The following is a 24,482-nucleotide window of genomic DNA, read 5'->3' on the forward strand; positions in this document are numbered from 1 at the left end:
TTTTTACAATATTTAAGAAAAAGAATATTTGTTAGAATGACTGTAGTCTTTCTCTATATTGATTTGATGTAATAGTGTTTCAGCTACTATGTACAGTCTGCATTTGTGTTGAAAAGGAAATTAAATGGCTAAAGAATAATGGGAAAAAAAAGGAAAACTTCTACAACCTACACAGAACTTGACCAATCTCCTGAAGCACAAATACTCTGAGAGAGAACAGGCACCTCTGACAGACTGATTTGCTGGGTCAAACAGTACAAAGTTCTGCACATGACCCATATTGATGCTATTAGCTAAAGCTTCTTAGTATTATTTCCAGAAATATAACTAATTCTAAGGAAAATTGAATGGAGTATCAGTAATGGAGGTTTGGAGAATCGATCTTTTGTCTGTTTTGATTTATGAACAAAGTTTTTGTATTTCATGTCCACATTTCCCACCTTACAGTCTTTGTACTTTTGAGTTGTTTGTTATGTCCCAGTTAGTGGCAAAAGGCTGCTGAAAGTGAGCCTTGGCATGCCACTTGTTTGGACTCCTTAAATCATCACAGATGCCCTGTTGGAAGTGGTAAATCTTGGACTGCTTTGTTCTGTAGAGAAAGCCCTGCTACAGCAGGCCCACAAATGGAATCTGATCTCTGTTCATAGACTTATTTCCCTCCCCTTTGCTGTTTTGTCTAATTAAGAAGTTTAACCCTTACAAAATTACATTCAGCCCTGTGGATGTCTGTGAATGAGGCTGGGAAGATCCAAGTGGTGCCTGAATGCAGACTGACCTAGGATAAGCCCCTTTTGCTGGGGCACAGAAGACACAAGTCTGAGTTCCGTTTCACAGAGAAACTGGCCATGGTGAGGTTTTGCCAGCTTTCTGTGTGGTGAGGATTGCCTGCAGGAAAGGGGGCTGCTGCTGCATGCTGCAGCTTATGCCATGATGGAGACACCAGGGTGTTCTTTACTCACCCAGGGCTCAGTGCCTGTGCCCCTGGTGCCCGGGCACTGCTGCAGGACTCCTGCACTGCAGAATGATTCCCCAGTTCTTGGTTTGTCCAGTGGCCTCTGCCTCAGTCTGGAATGCCCTGAGTGTACAAAGGAGAAATTGGAATTCTCTCTCTGGTGTCTGGGGGTTTCCACAGCTTTTACAGTTTAGTTCTTTCAGTATCTAACATTATAAAGCCTAGTCCTTTAACATAACTTCTTTTTCAGTGTTTAACTGCTTTGAGAGAGAGGAATGGCTTCCAGTCCATCTTTCTGCTGAGTAATATGCTGTGTGAATATGTTTGGACTTATGTAACAGTTAACTTTCACTGATAATTTTGTCAGGAATGTGCACAAAATGTGTTTTTTCTCTTGTTTTTCTGTACTGTATGTGTACCCAGGTCAGGTTCTTACCTTGAATGCATTTGTTCAGTGCAGTTTATATTTTAAAATATAAAAGATAAAAGAATTCATTTTGAGTGACGAGTCTTACAGCCAGCAGTAGATTGCTAAATGTGTAGGTAGCACAGTCACTGCACTTCCACTGGTATCTCTCAGAAAGCAGAAATGGGTCAGGTAGAAGTTCAGCTGGGACTTGCATATTGCCATGGAATGTGACAATAAAGATGCCATAAATAATGGATGCCTTGACTCAGCCATCAAAACTGCCAGTTCCCTTTATGTTTCTGCATACTGGGTCTCATTGATACACTGCACAAAAGTTGTTATAGTAAAAAGCTCTAGTAACAAAATGCATTGTTTTCAATGCTTTTCCCTTATTTATTCATCCTCTATTTTATCCACAGCATCACCATACAGAGTATAAACTAGAGCTTTGGAACACACCAAATCTCACCTGACACTGTGTGTCTGGTGGCATAATTGTGTTTTGGAATGTTGCTTTTCAATTTCTAGGTATCTAATACCAGAACTTGCCTTGAAAATGCAATGCTGCTTTTGATTTCTTGTATCCTGCTGGTTTTAAATTGTCTCTAACAAGAGAATTCTAACTGGTGTGAGGATTTGGATCAGGTCCTCCACAGTAGGTGTAAGAATCAGTACCTTTGCAGATGTGATTTAATAATGTTGCAAGTTGTTGTATATAGTCAAATATTAGTTCAGCTCTCTTTATTCTTCTCTTTAAAAGGACAGCAGAATATTGCTGCTGGGTAGATTTGTTGGTTGCATGCTGCAGTTTGATATTTATTTGTAGAAGTTTCCTGAGCTGGATTCCAGCCAAGGTGACAGATTCCCAGTGCCAGGTGTTCTGATAGGAAGTTGATTCCCGGGTTATTTTGCCCTCAGCCTGCTGAGGGACATGTGCAGGGATGCTGCTGGCTGAGTGGCTGTTCACATTTCACCACAAACAGCTTGGGTGGAGGGGAGGAAGAAAGACCTCTAGGAATCCCAGTCTGAAATCTCCCCACTCTGCTTTTCAGCAGATATTTTTCAAGTACTAATTTGCTTTGTTATTTTGTTGCACCTTTTCAGTGGTATACAGGATTTGTTTGAGTTTCAGTGGATTTTTTTTCCCGTATTGCTTAAACCTTTTTTGTTTTCCATACACAGGGTCATCCAGTTACATTCCTGTTTTATCATGCAAGGGGCAGAGACAGCTGGAGAATTGCAGCCTTCATTTTTGGTCCCTTTTTAGCAAGGCTGGATGGTAGCCAGCAGATGAGATCTAAAAAAGCAGAAGTTGCTGCCACATGTGTTGTGGAAATGAGCAGCTGGAGACAGAAGTACCTGCAGTGCTGGTCTCAGGGGCACACGTGTCTCACAGACCAAGCTGCTTTGTGGTAAAGCAGTCCAGGGTCTGTGTGCAGAGCACGAGCTGAAGGAGAAGGCAATTTTCCCTCCAGTATCAGGTACACGCTGGGTGGGTGCCTTGTTACACTTCCAGCTTGGACACTCTAAAAAGAAACAAAGAGCTGTGGGAGTTCTCTTAAGCAGCTGGAAGGACTCCTGCCTGTTTCACAGGGGGCAGTCTACATCTCCCATGAAAGGCTTTCCTTTTCAGCTTCTCTCCTCATGCTTTGTTTTATCAAAGTGCTATTCAGGTGAGTTAAACACTTCGTTAACGTTAAATGGAACTATTAGAACATTCATGTCATAAGTTGCAAAGTCTTGGGAAAGAGTTTGCAAAAGCAACTTCTGGGTATTTGTAAATAGAGAAAATGCTGCCTTTGTCAAGTATCCCCTCTGGTATGAGAAAGCCATCTACAGTGTGACTAAACAGATGAAAATACAGATTAGCTGCTTACCAGTATTGAACCTGATTTTTGTGTCTTAGTGTTCTTCCTGACATCAAGCTAAGAACTTTTTTTCCTTTCTTTTTATTTTTTTCTTTTTTTTTTTCCTTTGAGTGGACGGTGATGTTTTCATTAATAACAAGGAGAGGAAAAATAAGTGACTGTTAGTACTGGGACACATATGGATGGCAGCACATCTATAAATACTCAGACCATCCATGGGATCCAGTAATATGCTTGTAAAGAACATGCAGTCAGCATTTTCAGTTTTATGACTTGAGCATGTAGTGATGGACAGTACAAAATACAAAAAGGGACTTGTGGGGACCACACAATGTACAATACTGCTGATCCATGGACAAAGGCAGAGTTTGTATAGTGTGACTTTGGGTAGCAGTGGCTCAGAATATGTAGTATTGATAAGAGGTGGCAGTGAGCAGTGAAAGAAAATTAATCCACCTTAGGTCTTTTTTTCAGTTAAGACAGTTGAAAAAAATATTTATTCTAACGCAACGTGGAATTTAAGAACCTATAACAATTCCCTAAATAGCACACTGAATTGGACACCAGATCCCTGTGTGAGCACCGAGTTCTAAAGCAAGCTGTGCCCTTACCTTGTCTGGCAAGGATTTTGTGGGGTGGATGAGAGGATGCAGAGCTCTGCAGAACAGGAACAACCTGTGCAAGTGCCTGTAAGCAGCGCACAGGGCAGCGCTGGAGCCTGGCCTGTGCCCTGTGCCGGTGCCTCCTTTGCCTGCGCTGCCAGCCCTTCCCCAGTGGCAGTGTAATCCGAGACAGGGCAGGAGCCCTGATCCGGGGGGAGAAGGGGGAGGGGGTCTTTTGTCTCTCTGAAATCTCAGTGCGAAATAGAGGCAGGTTCCTCAAGCCCAGAGTGGGATTTTCTGGAGGAAGAGTGCCCTGCCCTGGAGCTAGGAGCAGCGGGGACAGAGGCAGAGAGCTGGGCAAGGCTTCACCACAGTGGCAGAGGCACAGAGCCAGTGCTGGAGCCCTCTGGTGCCGCCGAATTTATTGGCTTTTATGTTGATTCTTCGTGTGTGATCCCGATGGTGACATCCTCTCCTGTGGAGCTGCCGGCTGAGTCAAGCAGAGGAGTCTGAGCTGCCATCAGAGGCCTCGTCAGCTGAAGCACCAAACCACTCTCAGGGCAGGTTAACTCCTCTGGCATTTTGTGACTGGCCTTGTCAATCCTGGCAGGCAAAAATCCTGTGGAAAAGTGGCGAGCAGGCAGAGCATCACCAGGACAGCTTTCTGCAAAAGCACAGCCTCCCCTTCCGTCGGACACTGGGCCAAACTGGGGTTGCTGGTAGCCTGGCTTGCAGCAGAGTCGTGGTCACCTGCTGAGTCCACTGCAAGGGAGACTGGGCTCTCGTTATTCAGGAGAAATGTGGTAGGAAGCAGTCGTGCCAGTTCTGTTTCCTGGAAGAAGTGGCTGGATATAATGTGTCTGGAGCCCCAGAGCGAAAGGAACTGTAAGGTGCATTCATAGCCCGTGGAAGACTCAATTAGGTTCATTCTTCGTGGATGTTTTAAACAAAGCATCATGCACTGGGAAGAAAGCTGGGGCTGGATGGGATGGATTGAGGCAGCACAAGGATTCCTCTGAGACAGAGCTCCAGAACGTGCTGCTGCTGCTGCTGAAGGTAAAGGTGGAGGGCGCACCGAGGGGGGTGATGGCTGAAATCAGCAGCTGCTTTCAGTCTTGCATCCTCTGGAAACGTTCACACACATTAAAAAAAAAAAAAAGGCAGTCCTATGAAATGATCCCTTAAACATTTTCTAAAAGTTTATAAAAGTGGACATGATGAAATATCTATGGAGAAATCAGGCTCAGATGCATTCAAGTTGCTACCCTAAATGTCTAGGTATTCACATTAATATTTACTGCATCACACTGGTGAATGTTTATCCATCATTTTCATTTGCTACCTGCAATTAGTACATATACAATTGACTGTTCTAGTGACCTCTGCAGTCTAAAGACACCAGGCTGTAATGAAGAGCTTTGTCTACACAGAAAGTACAGCTGAATGTTCTTAATGAAAGTTTGTCACAAAAAGTTCTCTGAAATGTGGTTGCAGGATACACCCACCAGCATTCCAATGGTGGGTCAGATTAAATTTCTGCTCACAGCCCTTGTTTTCACGCGGGACGTTGGTTTTGGTCAGTAAATCCCTCTGCAGTTGCTGGGGGACCCTGCGGTGTGCAGGGGCCATTAGTGCTGGGTCTCCTCTACTCTTGGTCCCGTGGGGCTTGTGTCGGTTTGTCCTGCTCTTGTCTGACCGACCTTCAGCAGGGGCAGACGACACCACAGGACCTCTGTAGTTCTAGCACTTTTCTGTGTGGTTTGGGCATGGTTGGTGAGGACTGCTCCCTGTGGAAGGTGCTAGAGGAGTACAGAGTTCAGCCTAACGCAGTAAGGGACACCCCAGCAGTGCAGTCCCTGCTCTGTGGCAGCTTCAGCCTTTTGATGTGAAGCGCTTTGTGCTTTAACTTTCCCAAGGCTAAAGGATAGGAAGCATTGACAATCCAACCAGGAATGCTGCAGTGGTGACATTAAACTCTTCAGCTCCGTAGTAACTGCTAGGTACTCGGTGAGGTGCAAACAAATCTCTTTTCAGTTGGATTTCCAAAGGTTAGTAGGGATTTTCATAGCTGTCAATTGGAGATGTTTATTTTTACTTTACCCTGACTGTAGCCCTGCAATCCTTTCTGTCTAGGGATGAATTATATCTTAATTCATATTCTTAATTCCTATTCATTAGTATATCTTAGTTCAGTTATATCTAGAAGTGCATTTTGCTTCATTTCAAGCAGGACTGGAGATTAGATCACAAAAACTTTTTGTTAAAGCTAACTAGGAATTCTTCAAGAAAGAATTCAAAACTGCACTTTTTCTCCAAGCAAAAGAAATTGCCAACTTTTAGAAGACTGAGGAACTCTTAAATGATACGTTTCAAAACATTTAACAGGAAAATATCTCATGTCTAGCCTGTGTTAGCCTTGGCTAGCTCAACTTTGTACTTTCTTAACACTGTCTTAACTTAAATCACATAATTCTTTTTTTCCTGTTTCTGGTATTTACCCTTCTTTCCCAATAATTTGTAATGAATAGCCACTCCCTGTTGCAGCCCCATTTTCTGGCTATAAAATTTCTCTCTTCATCAGTCATTTCTTGGGCACTGGTAACTTCACTGAATGGTAACATCTGGTAACGCCAGCTGGAGTTCATCTTCCCTAATCACAAATTAACCTGCTGCCCTCTTAACTCAATCCAGGTGTTAAGGAGAGGAGTTATAAGGAACAAGAGTGCTTTGTTGGTCTCTACCTAAAAAGCATAGGTATGTTGGGAATGGTTCTTTCTTACGGTAGTTAAGTTTTATATTGCTGATGAAAAATGATATCTTATTGCTGGTCTCCTGGGGATGATTTAGAGAACTTGGCTCCACTGTTTTTTACCTCCTTGTTCCCAGTAACCTCTTTTCTGATGCATGGGATGGCTAGTTGAATGCAAATGTAAGTTACTTCCGTAAATTAATTAGATCATTTCCCCTATTATCCTGCCTCTTGCTGCAGTAACAGCTAAAGGAGTTTCTTACAAGTTAGAATTCTCTCACGTGTCTTTGTGAATTTTGCTTTTTCTAACAATTAATGTTGAAGTGATATTTTCATGATTTTACTTAAAGTTCTGGAACCTTAACTGAAAAAAAAATTCAGTTTGAGTGTCTTTATTTAGGTAATGTTCTGATTTTAAATTATATATTCTATGCCTTCTCTTTCAAAAGTCATCATAATGGCCATTTTCTGCTCTGGATTACTTTTCTCCCATTTCTTATATATATTATATATATTTTGCTCTAGAAAAGCAAGTAGCAAGTTGCATAACTAAAATGCAAAGGACAATGTTTTCTTGGCTTTTGGGTTTTTAAAAGAAATTACAATATTTTAAGAACAAAGCTGTTGGCATCAGATTGGCTGTCTGTATTTTACATAGAGAGATTTGACTGCGTTTTTAATCTACCTGCTCTCATGAAACTGTTTGCAAAAATGAGAAATTCAAGCCACCTGGATTTTTCACGTTTCCTGACTAAAGGCTGGGATGTTGGGAATCAAACAATGCTGTTCCTAGGAAACATTTTCTGCACAGGTAGCAATAGCAGCATTTGGTGAAATTTCACAAACAGCTGGGTGTACCAGGTGTCAGAGATGGGAATCAGCCTGCACTACCTTTATGCTTGGTTGCGGTACACGGAAAAGAGTTGGGAACGAGTTTTCAGGCTCGTGAGAACGATGAGCCAACGCTTTTGAGGTTTTCCCTTTTAAACCCACACCCACTTGTTTGCTGGGCAGCAGATGAGAAGCAGGGGCCATTCGGCACCGCAGCGGAGATTTTGCCAAGTCCCATTTCAGTGAAGAATTATCCAGACCCTGCTGCATGTGGGTTTAAAGCCCTGGGCGCTCAGAGCTCCTCCTCACTGCTTCCCTCAAGGAGCCTTGCGGGCTATTGTTTGTCCTCAGAAGACAGATTTGCTCCCACAAATCGTTGCTCTTTATCCCGGCAGCTCAAATTAGGTTTTGTTCTAGGGAAGCACACCGGGGCGTCCTGACTTTACAGAGCAGGCTGCACCTTGACTCCTACCGGTCACCAGAAGTTTGATCAAATAAAGGGGAAATTCAGTCCAAAATCTTGTAACTAACACAAATTGTGTTTATTCCCAGATAAAATCCAGAAATGTCTCTCTCGTCCCTTCTGATGGGGAACTCATGGTACACACAGGACTGGGCAGGAGCTTTTATATTCTGCTTGGGATATGGAGGGGAAGAAAAGGGGAAAATCACGGCAATTACAATTTTCCTCAAAGGGTGAAGCAGGGGCTAATTTTAAAAACTCGATCTGGTAACAGACAAACTCTGAAGGAATGGTAGGAATGCCGAGATCTCCCTGCGGCCCATGTCCCGTGCTCGGCTGAGTTGTTCGGTCCATTGTTCACCAAACGAGGGGCAAAGTGCTCCTGTGCTGTGAGCCTGGGGGTGCCTGCAGAGCCCTGCTGGGACAGAGCCGGGGCTCTCAGCGAGGTTAATACAATCTCAAACACTCGGATCGAGCGCACTGACCTCCCGAGCCATGGGAGAGAACCTGTGGTGGCAGTCCAGGAGAAGGCATCTCAGCCGCTGCTTGTCGCCCTGGGTCGTCACTGAAATAAATGGGCAGGAGATCTTTCTCCTTTTTAATGCCTTTATTAAAAAGAATCAGTTCAGGTGGGGAGAAATCAACGGGTTGCGCCCACGCCGCCGCTGCTCCCAGGCGTGGCACGGAGGAGGAGGGTGATGCAGCTGTGTCCGCTGGTCTGCAGGCAGAGCTGGGGATTCCGTCCTCACGGGAGATTAGGAGATTCCCCCTTTTTGGTCTAACACTCCGGGGCGTCTCTTTAATCAGCATCTTTTCAGGTTAGGATGAGAAGCAAAAAGGATCCAAGCAGGTACGGGACTACGCTCCCATCCTTAGATGTCACTTAGGTCACTTGTTGGCTCGTAATTTTAGGGGTTTTCCTGTAAAAACTGTAAAAATTCGGGGCGCAATGCATTTCTCATCTGCATACTGGCTCTGATGTCACTCCTATTCTCCTCGTACCTGGAGGGTCTGTCCCGTGTCCCTCCCTGGCAAGCGGCCAGCATCAGGGGGACAATGGTTAATCACCAGCCATTAACAGGTAATTGAAGAACTCTTCTTTAACAGTGAAACTAACTTACAGCAACTGGTCTGACTTGTTTTTAACTCTGCAACCAAAAAAAAGAAAAATACAACTTTCTATTCATAACAGTCACCAGCTCGTTTCTGCCATCCCAGCCTGCCTTCTCCCGTGACAGCAGCATCTTCCATGTGCCTGAACAGCCCGACTCCTTTGTGATTCCTGTCCAGTAGAAAATACCACAATGAAACATTTTTGCTTAGCATTTAGAGGCTGAATTTGCTGTCGGTTCAGTATCTCTGTAGCAGATCTACAAGGAAATCTACTTCTATTCACAAGGAAAGCTAAGAAAGCCCTGTCCTTTCCCGTTAGGCTGGAGCTGGGATGGGCATGCAGACTGGGACTTTTCTGTGCACAGCTAATGTGCTGGTCACCTTTTCCAATGGGAGCTCTGCTGCAGGCTGGAAATTTCTATCTCTTGGGAAAAATCCTATTGAAGAGTGGCATTGAAAGGACAGTACACTTTTCTGTGAAGTGTCAAGTTTTATACATTTTTGCTGGAGGTATTGAATGAACTGCAATGAGATCAGACAAGGAATTGTTTTGTGCTCTTGTTTGTGCATTTGTAGAGTAACCTGATAGGTCTAACTCCTCACTTTTCTTGTGTGACTCTCCCACAGAACATAAGGAGAAGAGAAGCAGCTAAAAATGGGCAGATAGTCCCTGAAACTGCTTTGATACTCAAACAGAATCCCTGTGATAGGAGAGGGCTGGAATTGAATCTCCTGAAAATGTTCAGCAACAGCTTAAGGAGTAGGGAGCAAAACTTCTGCTGTACTTGTGGCCTGCAATAACCTTTCAAAGAGCTGGCACAGCTCTGGGGCACTGTATTAGTTCCCAGGTGTAACTTATTTAGTGAGCTCAGCAGGCACTGCCTGCCTGGCTGTGGAGGTCCTCATGCCCAGCTTCCCTGCATGCTTGTACCAGCTTTGGGGAAGAGTTTTGAAGCACCACACTGGCACTGGGATCCATCTACAGCTGGTTATTTGAGCATTTCCTGCTTATTAGCAATTCTCAGAGTTGCTTAAAATGAGAGACAAATTCCTGTCCTCAAGCTACCTGGCAAGCTTTTGGGACATATTTGTTTTAATTTGAGTAATTTAAATTTGTTCACAGCAATGAATGTCAGTATCAGCACGGTTCTGCTGCAGGTTTATTGAAGCCACAGATGAAACTATGGCCTTGTGAGTAGCTGATTTCTGCCTGGCCTACGAAAGGTCAGGACTCTGGAGTGGATATTGTTTGTCAGGCACTGCAGTTGTACACAGGAACACACAACTTTAATGAGGATGGCAGCTCAGCAAGAGGCTGGGGATGTGCCTCCTGGGATTCCTTTCTTTTGGAATCCCTTTCTTCCAGTGTCTTTCATCCTGCCCCACAAACAGGGATGGAGGTTTGCAAGTCAAAGGAGAATAATTTTGTACTTCAGTGGTGCTGGCTTCTGTGAAATGTAACTCTCAGCATGTGGTCATGCTTTGCATTGAGCTGGTTAGGATTATTTAGAATTCTGTGCCTTTTTATTTTTATCAGGCCTGAAAAGAATGGATGACCTAAAATGGTGCTTTATTTTGCACTGCTGTGGACAGGCTGCCAAACACGAGGGACAATTTGAGTTTCTAACAGTTTTGTTGTCAAACACTACTTTAAAAGTTATTTTCAGTAAGGTACTATTCAGAACTTGCATGTTCTGTTGTAATTGGGTTTTACCTGTTGTCACAGTCATTCCAGTGACAACTCTGCTGATGCATTTTTAAGGAGGAAAAAGGGAAGAAAACATTTGTGCTCTTTGAAGGAGCTTTTTATCCACCTTGCTATTATTTGCTTTTGATCTAATTCTCTCTGTGTAATGATTGTATAAAACTTACATTATTTCATAATGTTTACTATCTAATTTTAGCTGGCATTTAGCCCTTACCACTGAATTGACACAATAAAGCATGCACATTTAAAGCATTTCCATATAAAATTCTTACCAAGGTGTTAATCCTGTATTACAAAAGCCCTTTCTCAGTAGAACATGTATTGCACTAACCATAAATGCTGTACTCAGACTGACTGAACTCACAGCAGCAAGGTACAGGGCCTGTGATGTTCTTCAGAATCCTGATGCATTTACCAGATCTGCTCAGATTGAATTACTTGAACGGTGTGATCTGTAAAAACATTTGTGCATGCAATTTTTTTTCATACTACCCCAACAGTAGTTTCTAATAATACTGTTTAGCAAGTATGACTGAACAGAAGTGTATAATTTTTTAATTATAAGCTCCATTCAACTTAATTTACTCTGATTTTTAAAATATAATCTCTAAGTTGGAAAGAACTTGGTATGTATTGTGTATTTCTCGGTGCTAAAGACTTTCAGCAGCAAAAGCTGTTGATTCTGTCTTTTGGGTGACAACATCCTCAGTCTTTTGAATTCTTGCATGTTGAATCATGAAAGGCAGATCTTAACTGTCTTTTAGAATCAGGGTAATTGGAATAGGCCTAATTTTTTCTGTCTCAGAAAAGACAATAGTTTGTGTTAATATAATGAAGTTAATGAAATAAATTACATTAGTTTGTAGTGCTTCTGCTGTGGTCTTTGATATGGTTTCAGAATCAGAGAGTTCATTTCAAGGCTACTTTTAGCTTTTCTATACTGCCATCTTGCTTTAGCACCCGTCCACCCCATTGCTGTGCAGAGCAGCAGCACTAACAGTGAGCCCCTGTTGGAGTCTCCAGCTACACCTGGAGTTCAGTCATGCAAAAAGAGTTAAGAATACAGGAGCTATTTATCTGAGAGCTGAAGAGAAAACGAACAGTTCTCTCATATGGACATGCTTGGCAGGGTCTCGTTACCGTGTGAGGACAGTGTAACCTTGTTCCTCCAGCTCGGGGTTACCCCAGCAAACCCGTCAGCTCCTGGCGGTCAGAAGTGCCCTTTTTTACAGAAAGCAGAGGGGGTGAGGGTGGCTGTGGGAGATGCAGCTGTGGCCCAGCTGCAGCAGGTGACTGCTGCACTTTGTCATTGCTGTCCCACGGGGGTCAGACCGGGCTGCTCAGGGCTTGCTCAGTCACAGCCCGGGAGCTGCTGGGGCTGGAGGCTGCGCGAGCTCCTGGGCACGCTGCTCCAGCCGTGCTGTCCTCAGAGGTGAAAAGGTTTACTGGAGAGCAAACCTGCACCTCTGCTGCTGCAGCAGGTGCCTGTGGTGTTTAACAGGTCTCACCAAAGCTATTTCTTCCCCAGCTTCTACAAGAGCCATTCCCTCGGCTGTGACTCCCAGGCAGGTGTTCCAGGCCTGCCCATCTTGGTGTCCCTCTGCTGAATTTGCCTCTATTCCTTAGCTGCTTCATAGACTGTATAATTTATTTTTGCCCCTGAAATTGTTCTACATTTTCAGCATCCCACAGACACATGCACATCTCTATAATTTCCTTTGGAGGCTCCACCTTGATCTGTGGGATTCAACAACCCACTATCTTCACCGTAAGTGTTCTGCTAAACTGGCTTTTGAAAAAACATTTACTATTTACTGAGTCCTCTGTAATACAGTGGCGTTGTTTGTTGTTTGGTTGCACTGTTGGTCTTCTGTGACATCGTTTTGGCTGAAATTTGGATTAACTGAAACACGGAAAGGGTGTTTTATATCACTAAAGCCATGGAGACAGTTTTGGGAACTGCAGACTAAAGTCCTCGAGTTCAGACTAGTGCTGTTCAATCTGCAGTGCCCAAACAATTCCTCTGAGACCTCTTATGGTGGTAAAGATGCTGCTTTTCATTTCTAAAGAGGTTTGTTTTGTTTTTCCCTGCGGACCATAAATTGCAGCCTAATGAAAGGATACAGAAAGTTATTTTCTAGCAAGGGGGTCATCCTTAAATTTGGATATCCATTTAGGGAGAGTGGAAGGAAAAGTGGCTGTGCACATCCATCAACATCCCAGGCAGGTGTGAACTTGCCCCTATACCATTAAAGTCTTGTTCTCAGCTGAATGAAAAGCCTCCCTGCCATGGGATTTGTCCTAAAACAAGATCTGAGGCCTGCTTGGTCCCACTGCCTGGTGTGATGGTGGCTCCTGTCCTCATCCGAGCAAGGGGCCTGGCTCCCAGGGAAGCTCCCACTGCAAAAACTCTTTGCTCTCAGCTTTTGCTGCATGGGGTGGGACTGGGACAGGTGTTGCCTGTCCTCAGCTCTCTCCCCCTGATCTGGGATTTGCTGAAAAACCTCTGCAGGGAGCTGTGCTCTCCTTTGAGCAGCTCTGTGGGTGCTGCTCCTCTGAAAGTCTGGAACGTGACTTCCCTGGGCTGGGGCAGGGTGAGCTGAAGTCAGGCAATGTGCAAAGTGAATTTTGGCTCATTCTGGGGCGGGCAAACACGACCATAGGTATATCTTACTGGCAAGCATTACATTGTACACTTTTCATGTCTGCTTTTTATGTGCCAGCACACATCCAGGCAAAGGAGGCAGCAGGAATAGTGCAGCAGTTGGAGCTGGCCTTCAGCTGTACAGGCACAGGAATGCACGGCTTCATCCCAATGCTTCTATAGTCCATCTTTCACTCTAAAGGTAAGTACCTAGCCAACCCCCATTACTGCTTGCTGCTTAGAACAAAGGTTTGGACATTAAAGAGCTATTTGGATTTCTGAGATTTATTGCAGAAGAGAGGGCACAGCTGGAGAGCAGTTTTAGTGGGGAAATGCCAGGGTTATGAAGGGGATTTTTTGGATAAGGCCAAGTGGAAAAGCTGTGCTTGTGTCACATTCCTGTGGTAGTGGATGGCAGCACCTCAGGACAGTTAAAGGAGTTAGAGACACTGCCATGGCTTATTCATTCCTGTTCTGTTGTTTGGCTCCATGGTGGTTGCTTTGCAACTTGCTTGGGCCCGTTTAGTTTTGTGTTATTTTTTTATCTCCTTGCAATGAACGTTTTGAATCAATCTGTGTTTTACCACCAAGCCTCACACTAAATGCTGAAACAGATAAAGATGACCTTCCTTGCTATCAGCTGTGCTGTGTGTTCAATGCATATGTGAATTGACTTAAAAGCCTTCAGCATGCTGCATTATATGAAAAATAATTATCTGCACTGCTGTTGCTCGGAGTTGAATTTTTCTGCCAGTTTTGCAGTGAATGCCCCAAAGGTGGATGTGCTTATGCAGCCCTGCTTGCTGACTTTGTGCCAGCTGTGGGTGAAATGCAGATCTCTGCAATTGGGCTGTGCTCTCTTGAGCAGTGCATTTGGAGCTGCATTCTTGCCCATGTGTTCAGGCAGTGCCTGTGGAGCTTGAAACCTGCTCCCAAGATGCTCTTGCAGCATCCAGCTGGCCATGTCAGTAGCTTTGCTAAGAGCTGAAGGGGTTAATCTCATTGAAGGTCAAAGATGCACATTTCAATGGCAAAAGCGTACCCACTGTGCTCAGTTAAGGAAAACTGTACCACACTGAGTGTATTGGTGTCTTCGTGTTCCTGTCTGGGCACTTGGGCAGAGGTTGCAGGAGAGAGCTCTTCCTATTTTTCCTGAATCTTTCTTTCTTCTCACCATATCTGCCTGTGGGGTTTGTTGTTAGCTGGTGAAAGACTTTGTGGCTCTGGGTTGCCATTAGCACTAAGATTAGAGTAAGGATTTCATGGCTCTTGGGTAGGATCCTCAGGAAGCACTTAGAAGTCATATTTCCAAAAATTCATAAACTTGCATTTCGGCATAGGCTTTCATTGGGAAGGCAGAAAAAGTGGTTGGGTTTTGTTGGTTTTGTTTACTTCTTATTAAGTTGTATGGCATCATCCTTTGAAAGTTTTAAGGAATAAAAAGTTAATAAGAATTCAGTAAGGATAAGTGAATCATAGAAGGTTGGGGACTGTAAAAACCAGAAGTTGTGACCAAATGGAAGGCACTCTTTGCCTAAATGCCCTGATTTGGGAGGGTCTGTCCTGGCAGGAATCAGTAGGTACAGAAATCTAACATTTCACGTGTTTGCAGCTTCTTTGATGTCAGCTGAAGAAGTGTTGGTGGCCTTAAACTGACACTTAATTGTTTTTTTGAGGGTTGTACAAAATAATAAAAAACCCCAGATATTGTTTGTTGTTCCTGAGAGCTTTTGTTAGTTACAGTAACAGACATATTACAAGATTTAACAGTTTCATTTAACTGAACTATTTACTCTTTCCTTCAGTAAAAGGATGTTTCTGAAAACAGGACCTAGTACAGGTACTAGTACAGAGTACTTGTGCCAAAATAGTTTCTCTGTTATATACTTAAAATTGAAAATGTTAATCTTAATTGCCTTTGTAATTTACATAGAATTTTTATTCTTTAATAAGAACACTTTTTGTAAACTCATTAATGTTCAAAAAGGGTTTTGCTAGAGTTCCCAACTTTCTATGATGCTCTTATTAACATTTTATTCCTTAAAATTCTTTAACTATATGTGATTTTTGCTGTAAAATGTGATTATGATGCACTCTAGGCTATAGAAAAGCAGAAGCCTTGCAGTTGGTAGCAGTACTGCTCTTGTTTATGATCTTCTGCAAAAAGTGAATGACACCAAATAAGCCAAGGCTTTCATGTAAAGAGGCACAGGATCTGTGGCATCTTTTGTATAATCCATTCCATGATAGATTCTCCCAACTACAGAACAGAAACATCAATCTTCTATTTCCATATGCTGTGTCTTCTCTGCCCAACAGATGTTTTGGGTTTTTTCTGGAAAGGATTTACTCCTAGCCCTTATTGTTCTGTAAACAGTTTACCTGAACCCTTAAGAAGTAAATTGAGTGCTGTTGTAATGAATGCCTCTCTATTCAATTCACCAGAAATAGCCGGGGTTTCACCCAGATAAACTTGTCTTGTATGTAATTTTTCTGAATAGCCTGAAGATGCAAAAACTCTGCAACTGTTAAACAACTCAGTGAAAAATGATAATGCTCACATTACAGAGATGGAACAAAAATCACTTTGTGCTAGTCAAGAATACCCAGAGGCTTTTCTGTGTGCTGAGTTTTGTTACCCAATGCTCCTATTACAGATGACTTCCCACACTGTGATCTGTAAGTGCTCCAAAAAGAGTATTCTTGGGTTTAGGTGTCCAGGCAATGAGCAGAGCTTGAGCAGACCTGTAAAGCAAACTGGAGGATAAGAATGCCTGAGCCCTGGCCAGATTGGCTTTGGTTAAGGTGGCTCTGCAAAGGCTGCAGAGTGTGGAGGGAAGGAGGCTGTGTTCAAGCAGCTGGGCTCTTGACTGCTGGCAGCTCCCCACAAAGGTGGAAGCAGGCCCTCCTCAGACTGTGAAGACAGCAGGAAGGTGATTGTCATCCGATTTATGGAGAGTAGGGAAGTGGGCAGGGCTTTCTGCAGGGGGCTTTGAGCTGTAAAAGGACAGACACTAAGGAGCTTTAATGAGAACGGTGTGCTGGTGATTGTGCATCAGGCCCATGAGACACAGCTTGCACAAATTGATAAAGCTTCTCCATGTGCAAATCTAAAGGATGCAGCTTTTAGGTATTTCCAATGAACTTGGGAGACTGAAGCACAACAGTTATTTAGCTGGGCAAAGTAAATCTACAACGTTTTTCATAAGAACTTGATAGACACTTGTAGGCTGCTGCCTGGGCCTTATCAATGTCACCAACGATCTAATTCCCGCTTTCACATTTTCAGGTTTTATTTCAAAGTCAAAAGACAATGATATCTAACATTGATGTTGTTAGCAGGTGTGCACTATTGACTCTGCAACATTTTAGACTTGTGTTCAAACATGATTTTAGATTTTAAAAAATTCCTTCAGTATCAAGCTAGCTTTTATTTAATGCTTTGAATATTATTCTGAAACAGCCTTCCCTGAATGGAGGATGGAGGCACCGGATTTGATGCTGCAGAACAGATACAGATAACAAGAGCAAGATAATAACTATAAAGATAATGAACAAATTTTAATTACACTTGGTATTTTACTCCTTAGCAGTCTGGTGCTCTACAGGAACAAATGGTCAAATTGGCAGCAGCACGGTGTGCCCACAGCAGACTTCAGACAGAAAATTATTCACGAGAGTCATTACTGAATGCTGATGGCCTTTCCCATAGAAAAAGAAAGCTTGCAATGCTTTCTGCACCTGCAAGGAGTTTCCTAGCAACACCACCGAGGAAACTGTATGCCAGGATTTTCTTTTCAGAGTTCTTTTTGTTGAATATAGCAGCAGTTGTAAAACAAAGGTCAAGAGCAACTTAAGCTCTTCAAAGCAATGTTGTGTATTACATTTACTCAGAGAAGTGTTTGTGTTGTAGTTCTCTGGCTAGAAGATAAATATTGGGTTACAGTGTCATCCAATAGACAACGGTGGTTCAGTTAAACGTGAACATAGCTTAATCTAAAATGTCACTTTCTACTTGGGGCAAAATTCCTGTTAGTGTTTATCCTTGTGAAGGAACCAGCAGTCCCTGCTGCCTTCTGCCTGCCTGGCAGCTGGGCACAGCCAGGAGCTTTCTGAGCAGCACAGAACATCACCTGGTTGTGGGAACAGACCATCAATCTGACTAAAAAGAAGAAAGGGGGGAATTTGGTTTTTTGTTTTGTCTGAGGAGCTGTATGCAGTCACTGTCAGTGTGTGCACGGACCTCAGGTGAGTCCCTGCTTCATGCCTTGCCATCAACAACTTCAGGGCAAGTGCTGATTTCAGCACAGCACGCACAGGTTCTGTGTCAAAGTACTTGCTGGGCTGGTCCTCGCTGGCTTTGCCACCTTGGGAAGGGGAGAGGTCAGAGTTTATCTGTGTTTTATGGATGGGGGAGTTTGGGTGAAGGACTAAGACCCTTTTCAGCCCTCTGGGCTGGGGGTGCAGAGTTACGGGGGAAGATGGGCCACACTCTTGGCCCCTCCAAACTTCTGCTTTTGTCATGCAGAATAAGAACAATGTTTTTGTCTCTTACCAGGACAGATAGTGAGGTGGCCTAAAAAATGCATGCAGTTGTAATAAAAGTTTTTGATCTCTACCCAGTATACTAAATAATCTCTAGTTCTAGAACCCAGTCTAAAAGTGGCATTTTACCAATTGTATTCAATTTCATGTGCAAGACAAGGGACAAAGCCTACTACTTGTATTTTTTTCCTTGTGTTCTGACTTGATGAAGACATTTTGTACTTAGATCATTGTATGTTGACTTTTCCCCATTAGCTACTTGGAGAAATACAGGTTCTGCATGGTTTAGCGTGTAAGCAGTCCTCTAAAAAATCAGCAGTTACCAGAAATAATTCTCTCTCTCAGCTCCCTGTTTATTAATTGAAATTATGGCTTTGGCTGGAATTTTATACCAAACAAATGTGCTTAAGGCAACCTTGTGTTTCCTTCATTACAGAGGCTCTGGACAAGTGCTAGCACCACCTCCCTCCTCTCAGAAATATTTACGAGTAATTTGCCAAAGAAAATTAGCTGAGGATAAGGGAAATTTTCAGTGGAAATCTTTCACAGCTAATAGAAAAAATGAAACACTATTCAATTCAAATAATTTTCTTTTCTTTTAGGTGATGTGACCCCTGCTGTCATGGATCCTCTCTTGCAGCCAGGCTCTGTTCCTTTGGCAGAAGAAATATGCTGGACCATATCAGACATGAATGCAGATCATGTGCTGGTCACTCAGGAAGCTTTAACAGAGCAGTTAGTGAAAAATTATCCAGGTAACTGGTTTGTTTCTCCCTCCTTTAAAAAGTGGCTGTATCATCAAGCTTGAGTTTCTGATACTGGACAAGGGATCAGGGAATGCTTACAGGCAAAGCTTGTGAAGGAGTACAGTTAACAGGCAACTGGTAGAATACAGGAATGTGCATATTTCTCATCAATCTGTGAGTGTCACTACACTGACTTGCCACAGGTTTTAATAAATCTTTGAGAACTAGACTGTAGTTAAGAGTATGCCCTTTCTGGAGGGTGGGAAAGCACAGAAGTGGTATTTAGGTGCTAGACATGGAACAGCATAAAACAGACTGTTAGATCACAGAGACTCTAAGTCCTCCTTTAAGAGACAGGAACACAGCTGACTTTGACTTCAAAGAGACTGGGTGGGAGTCTACATCTGCTGTTTGCTATCAAAAACTACAACCAGCCTCAAATTCAGGTCTGTTGGTCATATTCTAGCCCTTTCCTTCCTGAAAGGAAATTACTTACACTAAATGATCTTTAGTTCTTCACTTCTAGCCCAATGGGTTGGAGCATGGTGCAAATGATGCCAAGGTTGTACATTTGGTTCCCATATGGACCACTCAAGAGTTGGACTTGTTGATCTTTGCAGTCCCTCCCAACTCAGAATATTCTGTGATTCTGAGGGGGTGGCAGCCACTTCCCTTAAATATTTTCTATATGTCTGAAGAATATCCCATTTTCCTTAGATCTGCAATATCAAAGTGTTATTGTGTTTGAGACTTTGAACAGGCTCATTCTGGCCCTCTCAGGAGGCTGCTCTGTTTGATACTGAGCTCTTCCTTTGGGTCCTCTTAGCCTTACAGCTCTGTGAATGTTATAGGCTGATCTGGTAGGCATTAAACCAGTGGGAAAAAAATATTAAGGCAATCCCACAAACTGGCACAGAATCATGGCAGGAATGTCATTGCAGTCAATAAGTGCACTGAGATAACCACAAGGCAGAATTTGTAGGCCAGCCAGAAGTAGCATTCTCAAAGTTTGTAGGGTCCGAAGGTATTTCTTGCTGTGTTTTCACACTGCTGGAAGTTCTTAATTTGGTGGGCAGGAGGTCAGCTGTGACACCTGATGGAAACCTGCAGCTGAAACCAGTCTCAGTGAGGTAATAAACTGACATTTGACCAAACTACACCAGAAACTTCAGAGTGATGAAAGCCCCTGTTAAATACATGCCAGGAGGGAAATGCTTTGAACAAGAGGTTGTTTGGTTTGTACCTGGCAGACAGTCAGGTACAAAGTCTCTCTCATGAATATCATATTCTGACAGACACAAAGACAACGTCCTTGCTCCCTCACAGTGGTGCTGCAGTGGCAACACAACTGGCCTTCACCTAAAAGCTTTGGGTATTTCATTTTCAGGTGATTTCAGGGCTGTTGTATCAGAGAGATCTTTTGGCCAGCACCCATTTTATTTGAAAACTTGCTTCTGATTTGAAGTATTTGCCTCTTTGTTCTAGGAATTGCAGTGCCTTCCCACAATGTGTTATATAATATCCTTGGCACTCTAATTAAGGAAAGAAAAATCTATCATACAGGAGAAGGATATTTCATTGTGACTCCCAACACTTACTTTATCACACATGATGCCACAGAAGACAAGAGAAGGATCCTGTTGGAGGACAGTTGTTGCTGTTCATCACCTTCCATCACTTACCTGGTAAACATTAAGCCCTGCACAGACCTAGTGAAAGAAAGCATTCCTACAGTACCCTGTTGCAGATCCTGCCATTGCTTCCCTCACCAAAAGATGCTCTGTGAACAAAGGCATCAGCAGGTGATGAGCCATGGATCTAAGGGAGAGGGAAAGAGAGGCTGCAGTGAATTGAAGTCTTCAATTCGAACTCGAGGCATCTCCACATCTGCTGAGAACCATTCCTGGGACGCCATCAAATCCCTGACATCTGTGAAAGCAAAGCTGAAAAGCAAAATGTTTGGCCTTGGCCTTTTCTGGAGAAGTGGTTCTAAGAAAGAAAAACACAAGAAAGAGTACTCCACTTTTTCAGGCCAGTTTCCTCCCCAGGAGTGGCCAGTCAGGGATGAAGATGACTTAGACAACATCCCATGTGATATTGAACATGAAATCATCAAGCGTGTTAACCCTACTCTCACAGTTGATAATTTGATTAAACACACAATATTAATGCAGAGGTTTGAGGAGCAGAAAAAATGTATCAGTAAAGAGAAAAAATACATCAGTAATGGTACCTTGGCTGAAGTGCCAACACTCAGGCAAAACCATCTTTCAAAGGATTGTATTCAAAGGGCACCAAGTAAAACAGCAAAACACACCAGGAAAACCAAATCAAAGAAGAAAAAGCAGATTAGCAGGGCCAGCAGGAAATCTCACATACAGAAGCCAACATCCCAAAATGTGAAACTGGAAGGGAGCTTTCCACTGCCCATCAAAAACCCAGAGCCACCTGATGCAGCAGTGGAGTCCCACGCGATATACAAGAAGCAGATTAAGAATCCCTTCCAGGGCCTGCCATGGAGACCTCGCAGCTTTCATGCCAGAGGGCACCAAGGTGGTGGCAACAGTCGGCTCAAGGGCCAGACTCAAAGGGGAGGAAGGGCTTCCCAAAGGCCACAGTCCTGGGCCTCCTCAGGACCCTTTGGCTGTGAAACTGAAAGGCTGCGTGCAGAAAGTGAGGCTGACAAAGCTAAGCAAAACAACCTACTCCATGCTAAGAGGTCTGGCCTTCCATTAAAGAAAGACAGCTTCAGTGAAAATAGCAGTTGTCTACAAGGAGGTAATCTGCAAATAGATAACAGAGGCAGACACTTCCTGGAAAGCAATATTTCAGAAGAAAATGTCTATAAAAGAATAGTAAAAAAAAAATCCCCTTGCTCCTGCATTGAAGATGGTGGTGTGTGCAAAGAGGATGCAGAATTTCCATTCTACCTGGAAGATGAGCATTGCAGATGCAAAGCAGGCACTGTAAGTGAGCTGGTAGATCGAACAGCCAGTGAGTTTCAAAATGTCCATCTTTCAAATTACATGGCCAGTGTTAATCTGGCCCCAAAAAATGGTGTGAAACACAGCCCAAAGACTGATAAAAAGAGTGAACTTCTATTTAGCTATGACTGTGCCAGGCATCCTGGATCAATGGAGCTGGAAAGGGAAGGGTTTACTGACAACTCCCACCTTCTGTACCGAAAGGGACACGATGGTGACACCTGCACCTCGGCACATCTGGATGACAATTCTGAACACCTGTCCCCTGGCCATGCCCCCTCAGACACACAAGGCTGGGGTACAGCTGTGTCCCTGAAAGCCTCTCAGGTCAGTACCTGCCCTGCCCAGCACGACACAGCCACAAATAAACGTGATATAAGGTATAAGGGGAGTGCCAGCCTTGCAGAATCACTCGATGGCTCAAAGGAGCATCCAACACCAGACTGCACAGAGGAAAGCTGGCTGTGCAGTCAGGTTCTCCTGAGAGGCCACAGAAAGGCTGAAGAAAGTGGCCTCACTGGCTGTGGGAAGGGCTCAGCCGTGGCAGGTTCCTGCCAGGCTGACTCTGGTGCTGGCACGTGGCAGAGCTTCACCCGTGAGGAGGGCGAAGGAGCAGCGCGCTGTGCTTTGGGCTCGTGGAGCACAGAAGTGAGAGCCCCCCCAGGACAGCAAGAGCAGCTTGTGCAGAATACCTGTCCTGTGAGCCCAGAACAGAACCACTCAGAAGGGACAGAAACCCACAGCATCACAGGAGACAGTGGAATCGACTCCCCAAGGTAAGAAAACACGTGACACTAAGATGCTTCATCTCCAAACTGACCATCAGATTTAGGCAGAAATGTTGCAGTAAATCACAAACTCCTTCCCCAACATTTGTAAAATGTTTTACATTTGTTAAAAAAAAAAAAAAGTAAAAATTACATTTGCAAAAAAAAAAATTCTATTTTTTTTTAGATTTCGGTGTTATGACCCAGAAATACCCAAACTGTATAGTTCTGCTAAGTCCTTTAACATGAACATTCTCCCCAAATTGCTGCTGCATTTTGCATTTGTTTTCATGAGGCACAAGTTCTGTCTTGCAGGCAGAGATGACCAAGGACATGGTGTTTGACAAGCTGCAGTTTGCAGGCAGGTTCAGCTCACACAGATCTTGGATATTGCCATGGATTTTCCAGCTGTACATAAAGAATAGAGATCCTGTAAAATTTAAAGTGGAAAATACCATTTGACCTGCTCACAACAGACAGAATGTGTACATCACCTGAGTTTTCACAGTGTAGGTTTTGCCTGTAACTACACCTGAAAATCCCTTAATGGAAAATAATTGGTGTGAAACAAACTTTTACACAGTTGTACATGGAGACCTCCAAAACTCAAGTAAATTGGCAAGAATATATGTTAAAAATCACATCCTTTTTTTGTTTTTTTTTCAGCAACAGGTATTCTTAATATCTTAAATGAGTGATATTTGACTGTAATTGCACCACTGGAGTCCTCATTAGGGTGGTACTGTCACCTTGAGAAGCCAGAAAATGAAGGAACAAACCACAAACTACAGTTCCTAAGGGAATGCTGCTCATTGCTAATCTTTCCCTTGAGCAGCTCTTGGCTGTGCACCCTTCCAAGCACATTTCCTGTGTATTGCTTGGACATGAAGATTTGAAATCTTTAGCAAAATGTATTTCAGAGGATCATTTTGACTGTTTGTACATATGCCCATCTGTGGCACTAAAAGCTAAGCCAACTCAGTACATTTTTGGAATGTGGAGTCTGACTTTCTGATAATTGTATCATTTTAGGTGGACTGAAAAGAAGATGAAGCTTCCTGCCAAATTCTAAAAGTATAAATAACAATGCAAAAAGGAGGACAAGTGAAAAGAACAATTAAAACAAAATTCCTTCCTTCATCTGACTCTGGTTGTGAATATTTGATTGTTTTTTGAATGAGATTGGTAAACTTTCCCCTTGTAACAAGGTAACCATGGAGCTGGTCACATCAGTGAGGCAGTCTCTAAATCAAAGCTGTTACTTAAAACTTTTGACAGTAGTGTCTGGAGAGGTCATGTGTGTTTTGTTTGCCCTCATCTTTAATTGTTCTTTGTGTGTGTCCCTGTGCTAATAAAAGCGAGAACTGGCATTCTTCACTCAGCCCACACCAGTGAGCTGGAGGGGGTTTGTGTTTCTCCACTGGAACTGCAGTTGGACAGGGCTGTTTCACTCTGTAACTCTGCAAAGTGTTTCCTGCTTGGGCACAGAAATCGGCGCACGCTTCGCTCTCCCTGCTGGAAAACAAAACAAATGAACCTTACACCTGCTTACTACCACAATTCCTTCAGTCCCGGGGTTCTCTGGGAGCTCTGCTGTGTGCTGCAGTGCTCCCAGCCCTCCTCAGTCTGCCTGCTGTGTTTGTATCTGCACAGCAGGGTTTAGTTTTTGCACAGAAGACATGCTGGTGGCAGGAGACAAGGGAAGGCCAGCGCCACTGCTGTGGGCCAGGCCCTGCTCCTGACCTCCCATTCCCTGAGGAATCCACATCCCGGCAGCTGCCGGCATTGCTGCACACCTTTTACTTCCTAAGGCTAATTTTGACTTCTTCCTCTCGCTTTATCCCTGTAGCTACAAGCAGATTGCGCCGGGCTCGTGCTGCGTGTCGCCACAGGCTTGTGGATTTTAAATCTCAGTCATCTGGTCACACTGCCCTTTCCTACTTCAGACTTTTCACTACTACTGAACGCTTGTCTGCGGTAGCAACCGAGGCTAGAGTCGCAGCCTGTAGAGCTATGGAGGTTTGTTCTGGAAGGGCAGGGCCCTGGCAGGGCCGGGCCGAGCCCTCATGGCGGGCCCGTCATGGCGGCCGCCCCCTCCCAG

At 43.7% G+C, this 24,482-nt stretch overlaps 1 protein-coding gene and 1 long non-coding RNA gene across 12 annotated transcripts; one reads left to right on the forward strand and one right to left on the reverse strand.

Annotated features, from left to right (window-relative positions):
* Positions 1 to 5,328: 5,328 nt before the first annotated feature.
* Positions 5,329 to 23,468, forward strand: STOX1 (storkhead box 1). Of its 11 annotated transcripts, none has more exons than XM_064429737.1 (6): positions 5,331 to 6,585; positions 7,297 to 7,391; positions 13,419 to 13,541; positions 18,487 to 18,639; positions 20,194 to 22,390; positions 23,414 to 23,468. In XM_064429737.1, the coding sequence occupies exons 4-6, from the start codon at positions 18,507 to 18,509 to the stop codon at positions 23,451 to 23,453; spliced, it is 2,370 nt and encodes a 789-aa protein (XP_064285807.1). In that variant the 5' UTR covers positions 5,331 to 6,585; positions 7,297 to 7,391; positions 13,419 to 13,541; positions 18,487 to 18,506; the 3' UTR covers positions 23,454 to 23,468. The 11 variants fall into 11 exon arrangements, with proteins under 11 accessions (XP_064285798.1, XP_064285807.1, XP_064285803.1 ...); XM_064429733.1 differs by lacking the exon at positions 7,297 to 7,391 and adding an exon at positions 12,378 to 12,463; XM_064429736.1 differs by lacking the exon at positions 5,331 to 6,585 and adding an exon at positions 6,592 to 6,760 and having other exon boundaries at positions 7,243 to 7,391.
* On the reverse strand, positions 22,417 to 24,469 carry LOC135306166 (uncharacterized). The gene is made up of 2 exons (XR_010366997.1): positions 24,178 to 24,469; positions 22,417 to 23,896 (listed from the first exon to the last, which is right to left on the reverse strand). It is a non-coding gene; the product is annotated as an uncharacterized LOC135306166 (long non-coding RNA).
* Between the last annotated feature and the right edge of the window lie 13 nt (positions 24,470 to 24,482).

Source organism: Passer domesticus, chromosome 8, assembly GCF_036417665.1.
Source record: "Passer domesticus isolate bPasDom1 chromosome 8, bPasDom1.hap1, whole genome shotgun sequence".
NCBI lineage: Eukaryota > Metazoa > Chordata > Aves > Passeriformes > Passeridae > Passer > Passer domesticus.

What these genes read in the sequence shown, in the direction of transcription:
- STOX1 (XM_064429727.1), top strand. An exon ending in AGGAAACATTTTCTGCACAG is followed by an intron (nt 7,392 to 18,486) that starts GTAGCAATAGCA and finishes CTTTTCTTTTAG; the next exon opens with GTGATGTGACCCCTGCTGTC. An exon ending in AGTGGAATCGACTCCCCAAG is followed by an intron (nt 22,391 to 23,413) that starts GTAAGAAAACAC and finishes GTATCATTTTAG; the next exon opens with GTGGACTGAAAAGAAGATGA.